A 17,941-nucleotide genomic window follows, 5' to 3' on the forward strand; every position below is an offset into this window, starting at 1 on the left:
TCTATAGAGAAATGGCCTTTAAAAAACAATATATATCTCTATATATTCACAATATGTATATATACATAGATATACACACACATACATGTCATACATGTAGATTTTAAATTGGAGCACTCAGAAGGGTGATAGTTTGTCCTGGCCACTGTAGTTTAGGACTGTTAGTAAAGTAGGCCTCTAAGAAGTTTTAGAATCGACACGAGCATCCCAAGGCTTTCTCAGGAGCTCTCCCTGTTTTCTGATTTTTATACTAGTCCCTGCTTCACTTCTTTCTAAGCATTTCTGAGAGCCAAATACTGACCATATATCTGACATATTAAATGCTGTGGTGACCACAAAGTACCCTTTCTGGGTTCCCGAAGCATAGGCTCGGCTTGTGCCCTATTCTCTTGGTGGCTGCATGTGCAGGGCAGGTCTCTGCTCCAGAGTCCACAGCTGTCTGAAAAGTGTCACTGTTTCCCCCCTCCGTTTGCCCATATCCTCTCAGCCATGACAAGGCTGTGCTCCAGACTGCTGTAAGTTTCAGGTGGCTGTGTTGCCAGAAGAGACTAGGGGGTCGGGGCTGGGTGCACCGCTGTGGCTGATGTACAGGCTGGTACTGTGTGTTAGGAAATTCCGGAGTCTAGCTCTGAAGGTGCCCCCACCCATGCGTATGGGATGGCGTTGGGCTTGTTTGTCAGCATGTGAGTGCCACGTGCAGTGGCAGAACTTGTAACGATAGATCTGTGTTTGCTCTTTAAGATACAGTGATGTGCTCTTCTCTCTCACGGTGTTTCTCATGTGGCCTGTGGCCTTCTGTTTGTTTCCTGTGCTATTTCCTCCCTGTCTCCCTCTGCTGGCCGCCCTGGCCTCTGTCAGCCCAACAGGCTGGGAAAACTAGCTGAGCAGGTAGGACCTTGCCCTAGCCCTCATCCTTGCTAGTGTCTCCATGTCTGTCACCCCTACTTCCTGCTCCTTACCCCCACCCTGCTTCTATGAGTTCATGTGATCTTCTGGTGGATTCCAGAATACATGTTGCTTTTACTGTCTTAATTTATTCACAGTGAGAATGATTTGACTTTACAAGAGCTCCTTTGTAACCAAATGTAAAGAAAAATTTTCAGAGCTGGTGAGAGGTTATGCTGTCTAGACACTCTAGGGAATGTGGACCAAGGTATCCATTTAGTTTGATGTTCCTTGTCAATAAAATGGCAATGCTAGGCTAGTGGGGTGGGATGTCTCAGCAGGTAAAGGTACTTGCTACCAAGCCTGATGACCTGAGTTTAGTCCCTGGGACCCACAAGGTAGAAGAAGAGAAACTACTTCCCAAGTTGTCCTCTGACCTCCACAAACATGCTGTAGGCATGTGGGTGTACAAACAAGCACATACAGTTAAATAAATGTGATAATAATAATAAACCTTGGTGAGTGACAGTACAGCCCAGGACATCCTGCCAGCATGACACTCGAGTTGTTTGGCTCATCCTAGCCTCTGCTGTATTTAGTCCTGAGTTAGTAGACTCCAGGCCCTGACAATGCTGGGTGGATCTGTCCCCAGTCTGCAGTTTTGTTCAGAATAGCAGAGGCCAGTAGGGATGAAAATTAATCAGTACTGACAGAAATTCCAGGATTTGATGCTTTGATTTGCAGTCACTGAATTGCTCAGCATCATCTAGCCAAGTAGATGTTTGGATGGACAGCATCAGTTCTGCCACGGGGACCATGAGCCCTTGAGCAGACTGGTTGCAAGATGCACAGCTTCTGTCGGGGTGTCAAAGACAGCCTGGGAGGAGCTTTTACGTGGCCATGCTTGTGAAACCTGGCAGAGCACAGGGATTCTGAAAGGAGTTCCTCTCTTGTTCTCCTTCCAGGGCACAACAGGTCCAGATCCCACGACTGTCTATGTGGACATGCGGGCACTGCGGCATGACAGGTACAGCCCCTCCCTGTCTGCACAACCTCGTTCACACTCTAAGTGCTGTAGGCTATCTCCAGCGTCCTGTGTGGCGAGGATGCCGGCCAAGGCAGGAACACTTGCACCCAGGAAATGACATTGTGGGCTCACTCGGACACATGTGATTTGCCCTTTTAGAAATTACTGTGAAGTAAATTTTATTCTGAATTTTTTTTCTTTGTCAATTTTTAGAGTTCGTTTGGTGGAACGGGGTTCTCCGCATAGTCTACCGTTGATGGAGTCTGGAAAGGTAGTAGAAGCTGGTGTGGGCAGTGCTGGGGTTGTGTTCCTCCTGACTAGGATACCACCTGGGGAGTGGGATTGGCCACTGAAGAGGCCAGCAGTGTGAAGTTAGATATCTGAATACCCAGAGCTTAGAGCCCATAGTTGGAGGGCCTGGGTACAGATGTAGAGAAGGGACTGCCTCTTTGCAGACAGGTTCAGGGGTGGGATGGGCAGGCTGCTCAACTCTGGATCTGTGTAGTCTGTCCTGCTCATGTACTTCCTCAGCTTCAGTGGCAGGAAGGGAGGGATGTATGAGAAATAGGACTTGCCCGTGCCACTGAATCAGAAGTCTAGGAGGTTTCTTTTCCCCAGGGCCCTTAACAACTTTCCTCCTGCAGATCCTCCCAGGAGTGAAGGTCATCATTGCACACACGGAGACCAAAGGGCCCCTGGGAGACTCACACCTGGGTGAGGTGAGTGCTGCTGGGTGTGGACCAGGGTGAGAGGTCATCATTGCACACGCAGAGACCAAAGGGCCCCTGGGAGACTCACACCTGGGCGAGGTGGGTGCTGTTGGTTGTGGACCAGGTGAGAGCCTTCCAGACCCTGGATTGTCTCTTCTCCTCTCAGAATTCTGTTAGGGTTCAGGTATTCTTTTGGGACTCCATATGTCTTTATGAAAAGATCAATTTTTATTATTCTTTATTGTGTGCATGTGTGTGTTTGTGTGTGTGTATGTTCTGTGGGTGTATGCACACAACTGTAGGTGTCTGTAGATGTCAGAGGCTGAGATCTTTCCTGGAACTGGAGCTCCAGGTGGTTGTGAGCCACCTGAGGATGTGCCGGGAACCGAACCTAGGTCCTCTGGAATCTTAACGCTTTCCATCTTCTGTATGTCTCTTAAGAATCCTAGTAATCTCCTTCCCACTTCTCCTGCACTCTCAGACCCTGCTCGGATTATATAGGGCTTTACAGCATGTGGATAAGAGGCCTCTCCTCTCACCGGGTCACCCCACCAACAAAGTTAAGAGAACATTGGGGTGCCAGGGAAGCCACATGGGACCATCATTAGCCAGGGGACAAGAACAGCTGTTTTGGGGAGAACTGATCAGCCACTCCTTAAAACTAGGTATAGCATCAGTGCCAAGGTCACAGACCCAATGGCATCAAACACTGACCACAGGTTCAAGGCCACACGGGACTTTATTCCAGGCTCAGGATTCTTGGTGACCCAAAGACTCAGCCGTCTATGGGGCAGTTGTGGCACACAGAGCCTGTCACCGGCATTAGGTAGATAGGAAATGATGCTCACAGGAGCAGGAGAGCCCCTCACTTCCAGGTAACATTCACGCATGGGCAGTGCACAGATGTTCCCACTCATGGAAAGTGGGCCAGTGGAGCCTCTTGCAGACAGTGGGAAAGTGGGGTCCATTCACGGGCACTAGACAGGTGGAATACTTCACAGAGAGTGGGCATTGGGGCCCCTCACTTGTGTACAGTGGGAAGATAGGGCCCCTGGCTTATGGGCAGGGGCAGGAAGGGCCTCTTATTTATGGGCACTAGGCAGATAAGGGCAAGGAGAGCCTGTAAGAGAGTGCCCACAAGACATGGGAGTCTGATCTGAATGGGAGACCCACTCCTCATGGGAGCTGCCCTTCTTTCTACTTCTCTTTTTGGAAGTTGCTGTGTGACATTGTCAGAGTGGGCAGCTTGTGGGTCGGGGTGGGCTCTGTCTAAGAGGCCCCTTGACACTATTGAGGACTATAGGCCACACCTATAGACTTTAGTCTATACATGGATGCATATGAGCTCATATGTGAGCATCCTGCACGAATGCACATGACCGCAGGTGCACAGGGCTGTTGTGGACACCAGTGTGCCATTTGCATTGTTTAGGCACGAGTGAGTGAGCAGCTATGTGTTTTCCACAGAGTGCACTTTAACCTGCCACGTTGTGAACTGACGACAACCCCCATTCTCTCAGTGTCACTGTCATTTGCTGTATGGAAGTGGGAGCATCCAGACAGGACAGAGCCCTACAGATGCCATTCCTGGAACAAAGGAACAGTTTATTTTAGAAGAGGTTATGTTAGGCATACACACACACACACACACACACACACACAAAACACAAATCCTGGCAATCAGGATGCTGAAGCAGGAAGATTGTGAATTGGATGCCAGCCTGAGCTACATAGCAAGACCCTGTCTAAAAGAAGGAGGAAGGAGTAGGGGGAAGAAGAAAAAGAAAGCATAATAATAATTAGTCATATTTGTGTTTGCTCTCTGTGCTTGTAGTTGTATTCAGTTCACAAAATAAGATGCTGGAAATGCTGCCCTTACCTTTTTGGTGTTGTCTTGAGGTCATCTTGGGCCGTGGACTCTGCAGGACGGAGTCAGTACTCAATGGTTTGCTTGTCCACTAGATCTGGGTGAGCAGTCCCCACAATGCCACTGGGTACTACACGGTCTACGGGGAGGAGACACTTCATGCTGACCACTTCAGTGCCCGGCTGAGCTTTGGAGACACCCAGACCATTTGGGCAAGGACTGGCTACCTTGGCTTTCTTCGCAGGACAGAGCTGACTGATGCCAGTGGAGGTAAGGGCTCCTTGGTAAAGGGCTTGCCCCAGCACTGCAGGGATTGGGGGTTCTGTTGCTATATATAGCCTGTAAGCCTTGCCTCCCCTTTGGGAGTGGAGCCTTTAATTACCTGACACACACACATACACCACTGGCTGTAATTTGTGTTGTTCAGTGTGGGATAAGGAATAGGCTTCAGTACACTTCTCTCCGAGTGCTGCTGTTCCTCCTTCCATTGCTGCCCTTCACAATCTTAGACTCTTGACCCCTGAAGAGGATTTGGTGAGGGTGGTGGCGGCTATTGGCCGTACGCTGTGAGTTTCCTCCCAAGTGACACAGCCATTCCAGAAACTGCATTCTTTATCAGTGTGGTGTACTCTGCATGGCTTTTCAGTCTTATTTATGGTGCCCTTTCCACCCTGAAGGTGTGCTCTGCGTGGTTCTTCAGTCATACGTGGTGCCCCTTCCTCCTGCTGGGCCAAGCTGTGATGGTTGCCTATTGTCCAGTCCCTGCAGGCCTAACAGCCAGAGTCGGGACTTTTGTAGCCTGTGGTTGCTATACCATTCTGTAACTAAAATTATTTAAAAACACATTAACACCAGGTCAGCACTTGGGAGGCAGAGGCAGGCGGATCTCTGTGAGTTCGAGGCCAGTCTGGTCTACAAGAGCTAGTTCCAGGACAGGCTCCAAAGCCACAGAGAAACCTTGTCTCAAAAACCAAAAAAAAAAAAAAAAAAAAAACTAAACACGTTAACATACACTGCTATAACTGCTGAGGTTGTTGACCACCACACAGGTAAGACTAAGTTGTTGGCATCTCCACCAGCCCTCTTGTCTTGGCGCACAAGACCCAAGGGATATTGGTGTCATGGCCTCCGTGTGGCACAGGGCGCCTGGTAGGGTTCATACCCGGAGGGTAGGCATACTCACTGTGTAACTTACTTCCTAACCATGCACATCCTCGTGTTCACAGAGCGACATGATGCACTGTATGTTGTTGGGTCTCTGGATGAAACGCTAGAGCTGAGAGGCATGCGATACCACCCCATCGACATAGAAACCTCTGTGATCCGCGCACACAGGAACATTGCAGAATGGTAAGAGCTGACGGAGGGATTTCACATGCTGTCCATCCAGCCTCTCCCTGGGCAGGAGCACTGCACACAAGGGCAGCACCAGGCACTGTTCTACCGTGAGCACAGTCCTCACACGGTTACAGTCTCTGGTGAGCTAGACTGCCCTCTCCTTTCTCCCAGAAGGACCTGCATCTTTCTTCTTCTAGATACATTTCTACAGAACAGTAGCAGGATGTATCCTGGTCCTTTTTCCCTTCCTGATCAGGTTTAAGTCACACAACTGTCTTCAACATACAGGCAGAATGTGAGATTGCCACTGCCTGAAGAATTTCTAGTTTAAATGTGGTTTTCCTTTTAAACAGTGCTGGCCATGGTCTCTTCACTCTCTAGGAGCTTGCCTGGGATAGTACAGCTTTGTTCTTGATTCTTATTCCTATAAGATGCAGTTAGTCCGGTTTTAAGATCGTAAATGACGTTAAATGGCGGTGCTGTGCCAGTGATGTGAGCAGGCGTCTTTGCTCAGTCTGGCATATTTCCTAGCATCTGCTCCTGCGCTGTCCATCTCTGACTGATTGTTCTTCTTCAGTGCTGTGTTCACCTGGACCAATCTGCTGGTGGTGGTGGTGGAGCTGGACGGTCTGGAGCAGGATGCCCTGGACCTGGTAGCACTGGTCACCAATGTCGTGCTGGAGGAACACTACCTTGTAGTGGGTGTGGTGGTCATCGTAGATCCCGGGGTGATCCCCATCAACTCTCGGGGTGAGAAGCAGCGCATGCACCTGCGCGACGGCTTCCTGGCTGACCAGCTGGACCCCATCTATGTGGCCTACAATATGTGAGTGTAGCTGGACAGAGCTGGGTGTACGAACCAGCAGAGGTATAAGGAAAGATGAGCTGCACTATTGACGCCCTGGGAGAAGGGATTTCAGGCTTCACCAGTTCACCCCTGCGTGTGCTTTTCAGATCCTCTCGACAGCATCCTGACTGTCTTGTCAGAACACGTCTGAATCAACTAAAGAAATGTTCTGGGTCTGCCAAGTGTATTTACCAAAATATGGGTGACTGGGAAGGGAAGGAAGCCTGGTGTTACGCTGCGGACATTGCCAACACTACGGCTGTTCCCTGCTCTACTGCGAGCTTGCACTTTCTTACCCTAAAAATATTCCTGATTTCTAAATATATAATTTCCTGATTATTTATTCCCACTTGTACTAGCAAGCATATACGTAAAGTCTATGCTGGAGAGAACTTTTGAGCCAAGCCTGCCTAGGAGGGCTGAGGAAAGGAGCAGCCCCCTCTCCATGTTCACAGACTCCACTGAGCCACACAGCTTCCTTTTCCAGTGTGATAACTGGAGCAGGTGTGCCTGGTTGTCTGCGTGTGTTGTCACTAATGCTCAGTAAGTGCCATTTGGACTACTTAGCTCTATTTCAGAACGATAAACCAGCATTTAATTTAAAATCGCTTCCTAGCCTATAACTTAGTGACATTTAAATTGCAAGTTCTCATGACATCACAATATTAATTCTTCTCATGAAGTATAGTGAATTATTTTCATGAACAGGTCTGGAATCATGAGTGGCAACCTAAGGTCTTACCCGTGTGCTAGCTGGGTCTCCTTCACACTTGAGTTGCCGTGGGAGCCTGACTGTCTAGGACGGACACCGCTGCAGCCTCTTGGCTTTGCATTTGAGTTATGTGCCTATAACATTTGGCCAAACCATTTAGTTATTTTATCCAAACTTGAAATCCAAGTGATCTAATATTGTACTTACGTCAGAAAAGAGAATGTAAAATCCTTTAGATACTTCTGAGAATTTGAAGTCGAGCATGAATCTAAGATTATTTTTATATGACTAATCAAAGACTAGTGTTATCAAGTTGTTGGGATTGGGGGACTTTCAAGGGTAGAGAAGTTTATGACTCATACCTGCTTCACAGAAACAGCTCGATTTTTCTAGAGTTAGCCTGGACTTGTGCGTCAGTGAGTCTAGCTACCTGGTCCCCCTCTGCGTCTCCCTCTTGGAAAGCACCATGTGCAACAGCCTTCTTGCTCACGGTGTCAAACTGTGGTGGAGTATGTGGAAACATACTGGAACTTTACTAATCACGTTATGATCGTGTACAGAATCGTGTAACTTACGACTTGGCCAGAGCTTTTGCAGCAGACTGGTGAAGGCTCACAGTGACGACCGGAACAGACCGCCCATCCACGGTCTCAGTGTTGTAGTTTTATAGTAAACAGCGCTTGGAAACTTTTTGTATTAAAAACTCAGTGGCAGTAAGAACGTATCTGGTAAGTTAAGATTTTAAGAATCGTATTAAAATGTTTTAAAGTTACTCTCTGGGAATTCTGTATATCACACTAATTTTTTATATCATGTTAATAAAAGCTATTGACTTTGTAATTCTGCATTTTGAAATGTGTGAAAGGGTTTTAAATTTTTCCCCGAATAGGATGTATTTTATTATGCATTATTTCTTTCAGAAATACAAAAACAGTTATGCATATATATATATATATATATCATATAAAATCTGAAAAACACATTAAAGCGTAAGAAAGGAAATTTACAATCTACACTCCTACTGATGAAGTAATAGCAGTCTTGGTATTGCCATGAATCTCAGGGATTTTTTAACCTTTAATTTTTTTTTCTTTACAAAATTAGGACCATATACTTATTTTATAATCTGCTTTTGTACTTAATAAATTGCAGACTTTTGAATCTGTCACAGACATTCTTCACATGTCTTAATGACGACCTTGTGTGGTGTGCACGAGTGCATGCAGCATTTCCTGGGCTGCTGTACCCTCACCACTCACCACCGCGCCCTGAGTCGCCTCCCTGATGCCGCCTTTCGTTCCCACCTGGCCTCAGTTCTACTGGCAGCGTGGGTAGGTCAGAGTTTGTGGTGGGTGTGGTCCCTGGGTACATTACCCCAGCACTGCAGTGCTGGCTACCCCTCTAACACTTCATGTCTCTCTCCTGCTGTGCTCTTCTTGACTGCCTTTGAGGTTAAAGACTAGAGCTTCCTCCCTGAGCTCCCTGCTCAGCTTTGCCTCAGGCTGCTTGGAGAGGCTCTCGGGACCCCTGCAGAGATCTGGCCACCTTAGAGCATCTCCTCAGAGAGGGCCAGGTGGAGAGTGCAGCTTCTCAGCATGGTTGACTCAGGTGCCGCTGTGAGTGTGAATCACTGATCAGCAGAGGACAGACTTCCCCCAACCCCAACAAGTAAAAGTGTCATTTTTGGGTAGGCGATATATAGTTTGGGAGCCTGTACTGGCATGAAATTCATGCCCAACTCTAGTCCCATGGGCAGTAGCCTCCTAGAAGGTTCTTGAAGAGAAAGCAGTTAACCACATCTTCTTTCTAGAGGGGTTCAGGAGGCTTGGATAAGCAGATGCCCCTGACCATGTGGGAAGTGTAGCCTCCATGCAGAAAGTCTGAGTCTGTGCAGCCTTTGAACAGAGCTTTCTGCGGCCCCAGCTACCTTTCACCTAACTTTGGGCTGTGCCTGAGGGATGGGGTGAGGTCTGGGCCGCCCTACTTTAGGGACTTTTAGTCTTTGTCCTGATCTGGTGTGTACTCTATTTTTATTTTTTGTTTAGTGGTGGAAAATTTTTACATTGTTATTTTATGCAAGCACATTGTTCAGTTGACTTAATGAGTTTTTAAGTACCTAGAAAAGGGGTGGATAAGAAAAATTAGAATTTTCCTAGAATAGCTTTTTAATATTTATGATGTGATTTTTCTTTAATTGCAACTTGAATTATTTGAACCTTCATTATTTGAGTATCTAGGTTAAAAAGATGATGTTCAGCTTCCTGCCATTCTTGACTCAGCCTCACCAAGTGGCAAGCAGGCCCTGTGCACAGCAGATCAGCCATGACTTCCAGCCACTGAAGGGCACATTTGAGGAACCCTTCATTCCCCCAGTGCATTATAGACAGCAGAGGGAGCCAGGGAGATAGAGTTAGCTGGAAGAAGACTTTACACTGTAGATGGGCTTTTCTTTGGGCCCCCAGCTCACAAAAAAGTGACATGAAGGCTTATTATTAATTTTGAAAGTTCAGCCAGTAGCATAGACTTGTTCCTAACTAGTTTGTTGTTGTTGTTTTTTTTTTTTTTAGTTTTTCGAGGCAGGGTTTCTCTGTAGCTTTGGAGCCTGTCCTGGCACTAGCTCCTGTAGACCAGGCTGGCCTAGAACTCACAGAGATCCGCCTGTCTCTGCCTCCCTAGTGCTGGGATTAACTAGTTTTTATAACTTAAATTAACCCGTATCTTTTAATCTGTGTTTCTTTATGTAGCTTTGTTACATTTATTCTGTACTCCCCATCCTGCTTCCTCTCCTTCTGGCTGGCGATTCTACCCTTCTTCTTCCCAGCATTCTCTTGGCCCTGAAAATCCTGCCTAGCTATTGGCTGTTCAGCTTTTTATTAAACCAATCAGAGTGACACATCTTCACAGTGTACAAAAAGATTATTCCACAACATTTTCCCCTTTTTGTCTAAATAAGAAGGAACGGGTTTTTTTTTTTTTTTTAACTGTAACACAGTAGAACTATATATAATAAGAACATATACCTCAGCTCATACGAGAGACTTCAGGACTAGGAAGCAACATTTGGCTCAGTTTGGAACCTTTTTTTTTTTAATTTTCTCAGGTCTTATATATGAAAGTATATAAGAAAATGCAGCCACCATGTTACACACCCTTTGTAGATGGATTTTCCTTTGGGCCACCAGCTCACAAAAAAAAAAAAAAAAAAACGACACAGAGACTTATTATTAGTTATGAAAGCTTGGCCGGTAGCGTAGGCTTATTTGTAACTAGTTCTTATAACTTAAATTAACCCCTCTCTTCTAATCTACATTATTTTCTGTGGCTAGGTTACCTTTACTCTGTGCTCCGCATCCTGGTTCCTGTCCGTTTGGCTGCTGACTCCCCCCCTTCTTCCCAGCATTCTCTCTGCCCTGAAAATCCTGCCTAGCTATTGGCCGTTCAGCTTTTTATTAAACCAGTCAGAGTGACACGTCTTCACAGTGTACAGAAAGATTATTCCCCAACATTACACTGTGGCCAGTCTCCTCTGTCCATGTCCTACACGAACAACAGTGCCATCCTAAAAGAAGTCTGCTGAATAGAATTTTGATTCCCAGTCCCGAGTTAGAATGTTAATATTAGTTTGTGAGACCTATAGAACTGTTGACAATAAATATTTACTTAGCAACGACTGCTCACTGGAAGCAGAGACTTAAGTGGCCCTTGCTCATTTGGGCTGGGGAGGGTATTGTGATCAGACTCTGCTTTCTTGGGCATCGTTGGCACAAACAGGGTAAGGGAGATGTTAAGGAGAAGCAGCCTCTTCCAGTGACAGTGGCTCCAGCTGTGGAGGCTCGGGTCTGTTGGAAGCATTAAGAATGCTGTCCTATAGACCTGCAGTTGGTGGCCTGCCTTGACTCTTCTGGGTCCTGCTTCTACAGGGGCACGGCGGTCTGCAACACATGCTTCATTGCTGAGCATTGATTTCGTCCCCTAAGTGATTCTTCACCAATCCTTCCTGGGACCAGACAGCTCACAGGAATGCCTAACGTAGCAGAAATAATGATGGGCTAACTTAAAGCAGCTTTGGGAAGGCTTCCTGTTTTCCTTCCCAAAGCAAATCAGCTTCCTAATTAGTTACGTGTGGCTGGAAAGCTCAGCTCCTTCGAGCCTGCAAGCCTTCGCTCTGCTTCCGCTTGTGACCTTCGTGTCTGCCACAGGAACAGCGCGGCTCCTTTTCTGTCTCACTCGTGTTCAAAGAACTCGTGGCAGGCTGTAGTCACCATGGAGACAAAGGCCATAAATTCCTGGAAGTCACACTCTCCATCTCCATCTTCATCCAGTGTTTCCATGACTTTGTCCACGACTTCCTGTTCTTTGATTTCCTGAGAGAGAAAAAAAGAAAAGCTGATTAAGTCCTTTCTAGATGTGATATAGAGCTATCAAAATGTTATTAAAAGTACTAGGCTGATCATTTGCATCAGAAAAACAATCCCAATGTAGGAAATGAGAAATTCTAGCAGTCCTCTGTGAGCCAGGGACAGCCAGCCAGACGGAAGCGGGGAGAGTCTGTGCCTGTCCTCTTCCCTCTGGTCTAGTGGGACCCGGGGTTACTTTAAACTAGGGAACCAAGAAGAAACAGATGGCACTGGAACACGTGTGCAGTGAACTCAGTGCTCCTGAGCACGCATGCATTTGTGAGCCATGCAGATTCACTAAAATAACCCTTGGGAATGTGTCAGAGCTGCTAGTTGTCCTGTCCTTCTGTCTTCTTGAGTTATTCCCTAGGTGTCATAGGCTTTTTCCTGACAGTTCTGACACCAAAACCGGATGGATGGTAAGGCTACTAACTGATGCCCAGACCAGAAGAAATGGTGAGGCAGCCGATGCATCAAGAGTGCAGCCCTGGAGACAGGTGGGAGAGGTGCAGACTCTGAGCACTGAAGATCCTCAGTTCTGTTTCAGTGAACAACCCTGCTCCCCAATCCCCTATCCCCCTGCAGAAGAGCTCTGAGGAGAAGTCAAGGGCTTCCCTGAGTTCCAAAGATTCAGGTGTAAACGATGGTAATTCCTAGCAGCTCATGAGAACTCTGAAATATCTTCCAAAACATAGAGGGCACAGTATAGTTCCTCCAGTTATACCACAGGTGCTATGAATCTGATGCTACGTGTCCTCCAGAGGCTCCTTGGTGCCAGCCCATGTCACCACAGGGAGGTGGTAGAACCTTTGGGAGGAAGTGATCACTAGGCCAAGCCCTTCCTTTCTTTGTTTCCCTCCTTCGGGTGGGCACCGTCATCAAAGGCTCTCTGATCCCCTCCTTTGAGCTGATTTTCTCTAGTACTTTTGTTAAGCCAAGCCAGCAAGCATGTAGGATACCTTGAAATCTTAACATAAGCTATCGTTAATAAGTGTGACATCATGTTTTTCGGTCCTAAAATCATGGTAGCAGCGAGTATTTTAAGCTTCTTTCTATAGAGCTTTGATTCCATGTGAAGAGCCCGGCCTGCTCATCTCACGACTACATACTTGCCCTTAAAGATAAAGAGGTAAGACTCTTCGGTTAAGTCGAGAGGTGGAATGGGTGTGGCGATAACTGAATGCCTGAGAAATCAATCCCCCTAAGTGGAGACTTCTCCAGCAGGCCCGCCGGCCTGCTACCTGCACAGCAATGAAGTAACTGGCTGAAGTGGAAGAAGGAAAACTCCAGCCAAACATCCAGCCACAGCATCAATATGGACCCAGTTAACTTGGGATGTGACTTCCTACTACCATATGACAGGGCTGTGCACTTGATCGAACACTGACCAGTTTTCCTCGGACTGTATGGTTTGCTGCTTCTATGACCCGGTGAGCTTCCTGTGGTCAGATGCATCGTATACCACCAGTATTTCCATCTTTTCTCACTCAAGGTGTGCCATGAGCCAGCCTTGGTTTAGGGGACCAAGGGAGCATGGGTGGCAGATGGATTACAGTTCACTTCCACGGGAACTCTTGGTTTATGGACAGTAGAAACACTAGCACGTGATTCCAGGGCCGAGGAGACAATGGGGAGTGAGTGCTTTCACCACCCGAATATTAGGCACCAGGAGAAGAACAGGGCTTGCCAGGCACCCTTGTGCCTCTTCCAAAGTGGACTCCAAACTAAACTTGTGCCTGGTCAATGTCATATGATTCAGGGAGCCCCCTCCTTCTCTCGGTCAAGTTTTCACTCATGGATATGCTAGGTTGGGTGCTTGCTGGACCTGTGTCTCTCAAGTATTGAATGCTCAGTAAATGTTTATTTACCATCTGACATTTCTTACCTCTGTAGTCAATACCAGACAGCTGGACAAAGCCAAAAGATTTCTTCCCCCCCCAAAAAATCTCATGCTTAAAAAAAGTATGTGTGTGTGTGTGTGTGTGTGTGTGTGTGTGTGTGTGCATACATATTCTCAGGCTGTGGTAAACGTGGATCCCAGGGTTCAAACTCAGATCATCAGGCCTGGTGGCAGGTGCGTTTACCTGCTAAACCACCTCACTGGTCCAGTTCTGCTTCCGGGTCGAGAGGCGTTATCCTTGCATGGCTGAGCCTGGCCTCCTGCTTTCACTCTAAGTACTAAGACTACAATGTGCACCCCCATGACCAGCTGGCAGTTCTTGAGTGTTAGTGCCGTCATCACCAGTGGACCCTTCGATTCAAGGGACAGAAACAGCCCATCTAAGCTTATACGTGGAGGGCTTAGCTGTCTGAACAAGCTTCCAGAAGCAGCCCTGGCATCCAGAGACAGAAGCCGTCTGAGAACCGTTTCTAGTGCAGCTCAGCGATCCTTCTGTAAGGCTTACCTCCAGGAAGTGGGACAGCTCATTGTTGATGAGCTCCTTGAGTTCTGATTTCTTCAGCTTGTGCTTGTCGCCCTCGCGCCCGGAATACTGATGGAAGATGTCAATGAGGGCCACCATGGCCTTCTCCAGCTCAGACATCCTGGAGGCTGCAGAAGAAAGACAGCTTTACATGGTTTCCACCCTGTTCTTTAAAGAGTTTAATAGGCTGCTTGCAGACCTCAGCCCAAATGAGGGATGGAGAAGTCTGGCCAGGAGAGGCGTTCTGCGACCCCACAGTGACCACAGACCATTCTCTGCCTTCTAGGCCTGCCACCTCCCTTCTGTGTCCCCGTGGGCCACAGGGTTAAGTTTCCAGGACAATTGGCTTCTGGTTGGGTTACGTCTATGAGGAAGTAGCAAAGGTCACTCAGAACACCAGGGGATGATTCCAGCTTTCCCTGGTGGCCCCCCAATCCTGGAGCTCACCAGGGTGTAGCATTAGCTGGTGGATTTGAGGACACTAAGATGACAAGCAGCTGGTACATATAAAAAAATCAAGTCCACAAACAGTTTTTAAATGCAGTAAACAGTATCCTCATTTAGCAATAATGTCAGGCGTTAGGGAGACAAATGCAGAAGAAAAGAATTGTGCTTCCAGAAGAGCCTGAGGAACAAGAACAGGAGCATCCTGGCGAGTTTTATATCAACTTGACACAAGCTGAAGTCCTATCTGAGAGGAGGGAACCTCAACTGAGAAAATGTTCCAGAAGAGCCAGCTGTAGAGCATTTTCTTAAGTAGTGGTTGATTGTGAAGGGCCCAGCCCGTTGTGGGTGGTTCCATCCGGAGGCTGGCAGTCCTGGCTTCTGTAAGAAAGCAGACTGAGCAAGGCAGTAAGCAGCCCCCCTCCATGGCCTCTGCATCAGCTCCTGCCTCCAGGTTCCTGCCCTGCTTGAGTTCCTGTCCTGACTTCCTGTAATGATGAACTGTGATGCAGAAGCTGAGTAAACCCTTTCCTCCCCAGCTTGCTTTTTAGTCGTGGTGTTTTATCACGGCAATAGAAACCTAACTAAGACAAGGAGCTTATCTTTATTCGAATTAATATATAAATTTAAGCTGTTTAAATAAAAATTATGAGTAAGATTTTTGAGGGGATAGGTGACAAACATTAAAACTGTAAAATTCATCTGGGAAATAATCATAACACTGCCCCGTTCTGAAAGACAGCAGTGAAATGACCTTCCAGAAACATTAGTCCAAGGTCATCTGATTCTGCTGGTGTCCTAACACCGGGAGACCAGAGCACCACAGCCAGGCGTCCCATGCCTATTCATTAGCCTGGCCCCAGCACAGGGGCTTCTTTGTGAGCAGGAATGCCAGCGAGGAGCAAACAGCCTTCGCAGCGGGCACCTGATGCACAGCCAGCGCCTGAAGAGACTGGGGGTGCATGCTGGGAGGGCCTCTCGCTTCTCAGAGTGACTCAGTTAACAAAGGCAGCCTGTGGCTCCGTTCAGAAAACAGCCACTTGGGCAGAGGCATGTGACAGCTCTTGGCCTTGAGTTCTGATCCTTAAAGCAGAACCTGCACTGTCATAACTAAAAACAAGCAACAACAAAATGGTTGAAATCTCACTCCCATGTTGAATATTTTACATTTTAGAATAAAACTTTGTTAACTTTTTAAATTTTTTATTAATGATCTTCCAAAGGAAACAGATTGAAGGTTTTTACCTTGTCTGCTATTTGGTTTGCTAAAGTTCTACAAAGTAAAGGTACTTTGTTTTGCTCAGAAATCCCAGACTCCTGGAGGACCTCATATAAGCAGAACTATCCAGAGGGACTAAAGTATAATATTTTATTCTCTTAGTTTAAAAAAAATCTACATATATGGGTGCATGCTTGTCTCTAGTGTATACATGCCTGGTGCCTGCAGAGGCCGGAAGAGGGTGTCATAGCCCCTGGAACTAGAATTGCTGGCAGCTGTGAGCTGCGTATGGATCTCTCCAGCCCCAGCTATAGGTTTTTTAGTTTGTTTGTTTTTATGAAAGAAAATAAGTTTAGTTCCTGTAAAGAACAGTGAGAAGGGCAGAGAATTGCTTTGTTTTGAGACAGGGTTTTACTATGTAGCTTTGGAGCCTGTCCTAGAAATAGCTCTTGTAGACCAGGCTGGCCTCAAACTCACAGAGATCCACCTGCCTCTGCCTCCTGAGTGCTGGAATTAAAGGCGTGTGCCACCGCCCAGCTTGCCTTCTTTTTTTTTTTTTTTAGATTAAGCTAAGGTTTCACTGACCCCAGACTCTCTTCTAAGCCATGGTCTTCTTGCCACCGTTGGCCCATACCCAGCACAGTTACTGATTAAAAAAATAAATCTTGAGAAACTCTGTATCATGCTTGACACTTCTCAAGGTCTTGGCTGTGGGAGGAAAGGGTTAACACATATTTTTGGATGAGGACTAGAAATTAAAAAGAAAAGGCATTACACATATCCCATATGCTAGAAACATCCACCAGATTCAACTGTTTTTATAACCACATTACAAATTCCCGCTGTTCTTCCTTTCATCTAAAGAAGCATTGGCTTGTAGTTGGCCCTCAAAGACAGATGCAGCAAATGCCCCTGTGAACATTCTGCATTTGTCTTTTGTAAGGAAAGCAGAGGACATGCGCTTCTGGGAAAAATGCTGCCTGTAAGGTAAGAGGCCCTCCTGGAGACTGTCCCTCCGCAGGCGGTAATGGAAAACAGAGCCCATTCCTAACCCCTATTTCTATATGCCAATTCATAATTATCTGAAAAGATTTAATTCTTTTTTGTGTGTGTGGTGTCTGGAGATGTAGGAGCTTAGCATTTCAAATAGAGAAACTAGAAAAGCCTTCAGGGGCGCTTCAGGGTCGGGGGGAGGGGGGAGAGCGGCTGCGAGGAAGGGGGAGCTCTAGCTGAGGATTGGGGCTAACCATGCACCAGGAGAGAAAAAGCTTGCCTTCGGAGTTAGAAAAGAAGCAATATATGTGTGCCACCTCTGAAAACACCGACGGTCGTTCTGAGTTATCCAAAATGACTTTAGGTTTCCCTGTCTTAATGAAAATAAAACTGCAGACAATATCAATATCAACAACGGTCACAAGAAAACAGTGAAGTCAGGCTTAAATCACAGAATGTCATCGGCAATTTTGAAATGCTGCTAAATGTCCCCAAAGGGCCTTTCATTTTCAGCTCTCCATCCTACCCCTCCACCCCTCACCTTTCTAGGAAAGAAGAGGAAAAAGAGCGGTTTTTCTTGAGTCCTGTCAGTGGCTCTGTCTCACCTCCTGGTCACCTTTTGCTGCTGGTGTCCTCTCTGGCTTCGGTGTCTGAGTGGCAGGAGCATAGACAGAGCAGCTTCTTATTCCTCTTCCAGAGAGGACTGGGTGTGGGCTTGGCGCAGTCTGCTGCAGGCTGAGGCTGCCAATGGGGGCCAAGGGTAGGGAGGTGCTGGACAGCCAGCCTGCATACAGGGCCCCATTGACTGCGCACCCTGGGGATTCACTGGGCAGTCACAATGATACGATCTAGAGAGAAAATGGGCCTCTAGGGCAGGAAGCGTAGAGTCAGCTTTTCTGGGGTCTTTTAAAAGTATTATTACATGAATATTGATGGGATCCCAAAGGCAAGGATGGGGTGTGGAAAGAGGAGTGAGACAGAATGGATTGATTTTTTTTTTTTTAAAAAAACAAGCAGAAATGCAGCCAAGAACTGGAAGCTTCTAGTGCTGGGTGCAGGAGACTGTGTACTCATGGCTG

General features: G+C 47.0%; 2 protein-coding genes across 7 annotated transcripts in view; one reads left to right on the plus strand and one right to left on the minus strand.

Moving 5' to 3' along the window:
- Positions 1-8,630, plus strand: part of Dip2a (disco interacting protein 2 homolog A) — an 80,611-nt gene extending 71,981 nt beyond the window's left edge. For 2 of the 4 annotated variants that reach the window (XM_041634736.1, XM_041634739.1), the window contains 7 exons: positions 859-888; positions 1,851-1,912; positions 2,126-2,183; positions 2,557-2,631; positions 4,585-4,759; positions 5,716-5,839; positions 6,405-8,629. In XM_041634736.1, coding sequence (XP_041490670.1) covers positions 859-888; positions 1,851-1,912; positions 2,126-2,183; positions 2,557-2,631; positions 4,585-4,759; positions 5,716-5,839; positions 6,405-6,657 — 777 coding nt within the window. In that variant the 3' untranslated portion in view covers positions 6,658-8,629. Of the gene's footprint in view, positions 1-858; positions 889-1,850; positions 1,913-2,125; positions 2,184-2,556; positions 2,632-4,584; positions 4,760-5,715; positions 5,840-6,404 lie in introns of all 4 variants that reach the window. The other 2 variants (XM_041634738.1, XM_041634737.1) reach the window with 2 other exon arrangements.
- A 1,961-nt stretch (positions 8,631-10,591) lies between these two features.
- On the minus strand, positions 10,592-17,607 carry S100b (S100 calcium binding protein B). Of its 3 annotated transcripts, none has more exons than XM_041634861.1 (3): positions 17,468-17,564; positions 14,189-14,351; positions 10,592-11,750 (listed from the first exon to the last, which is right to left on the minus strand). In XM_041634861.1, the coding sequence occupies exons 1-3, from the start codon at positions 17,527-17,529 to the stop codon at positions 11,610-11,612; spliced, it is 366 nt and encodes a 121-aa protein (XP_041490795.1). In that variant the 5' UTR covers positions 17,530-17,564; the 3' UTR covers positions 10,592-11,609. The 3 variants fall into 3 exon arrangements, with proteins under 3 accessions (XP_041490795.1, XP_041490797.1, XP_041490796.1); XM_041634863.1 differs by having other exon boundaries at positions 10,593-11,750; positions 14,189-14,334; positions 17,468-17,607; XM_041634862.1 differs by having other exon boundaries at positions 10,593-11,750; positions 14,189-14,334; positions 17,404-17,565.
- Positions 17,608-17,941: the final 334 nt, after the last annotated feature.

The sequence above is a fragment of the Microtus oregoni genome, unplaced genomic scaffold (assembly GCF_018167655.1).
Source record: "Microtus oregoni isolate MIOR12 unplaced genomic scaffold, Mior012 000046F_ref0000063, whole genome shotgun sequence".
Taxonomy (NCBI): Eukaryota; Metazoa; Chordata; class Mammalia; order Rodentia; family Cricetidae; genus Microtus; species Microtus oregoni.

Coding starts and splice junctions, on each gene's coding strand:
- S100b (XM_041634861.1), bottom strand. CDS start 17,529: ATGCTCCTGCCACTCAGACACCGAAGCCAGAGAGGACACCAGCAGCAA. Junction 14,352..17,467: donor CAGCAAAAGGTGACCAGGAG/GTGAGACAGAGC, acceptor AACCATGTAAAG/CTGTCTTTCTTCTGCAGCCT. Junction 11,751..14,188: donor AGCTGTCCCACTTCCTGGAG/GTAAGCCTTACA, acceptor TTTCTCTCTCAG/GAAATCAAAGAACAGGAAGT.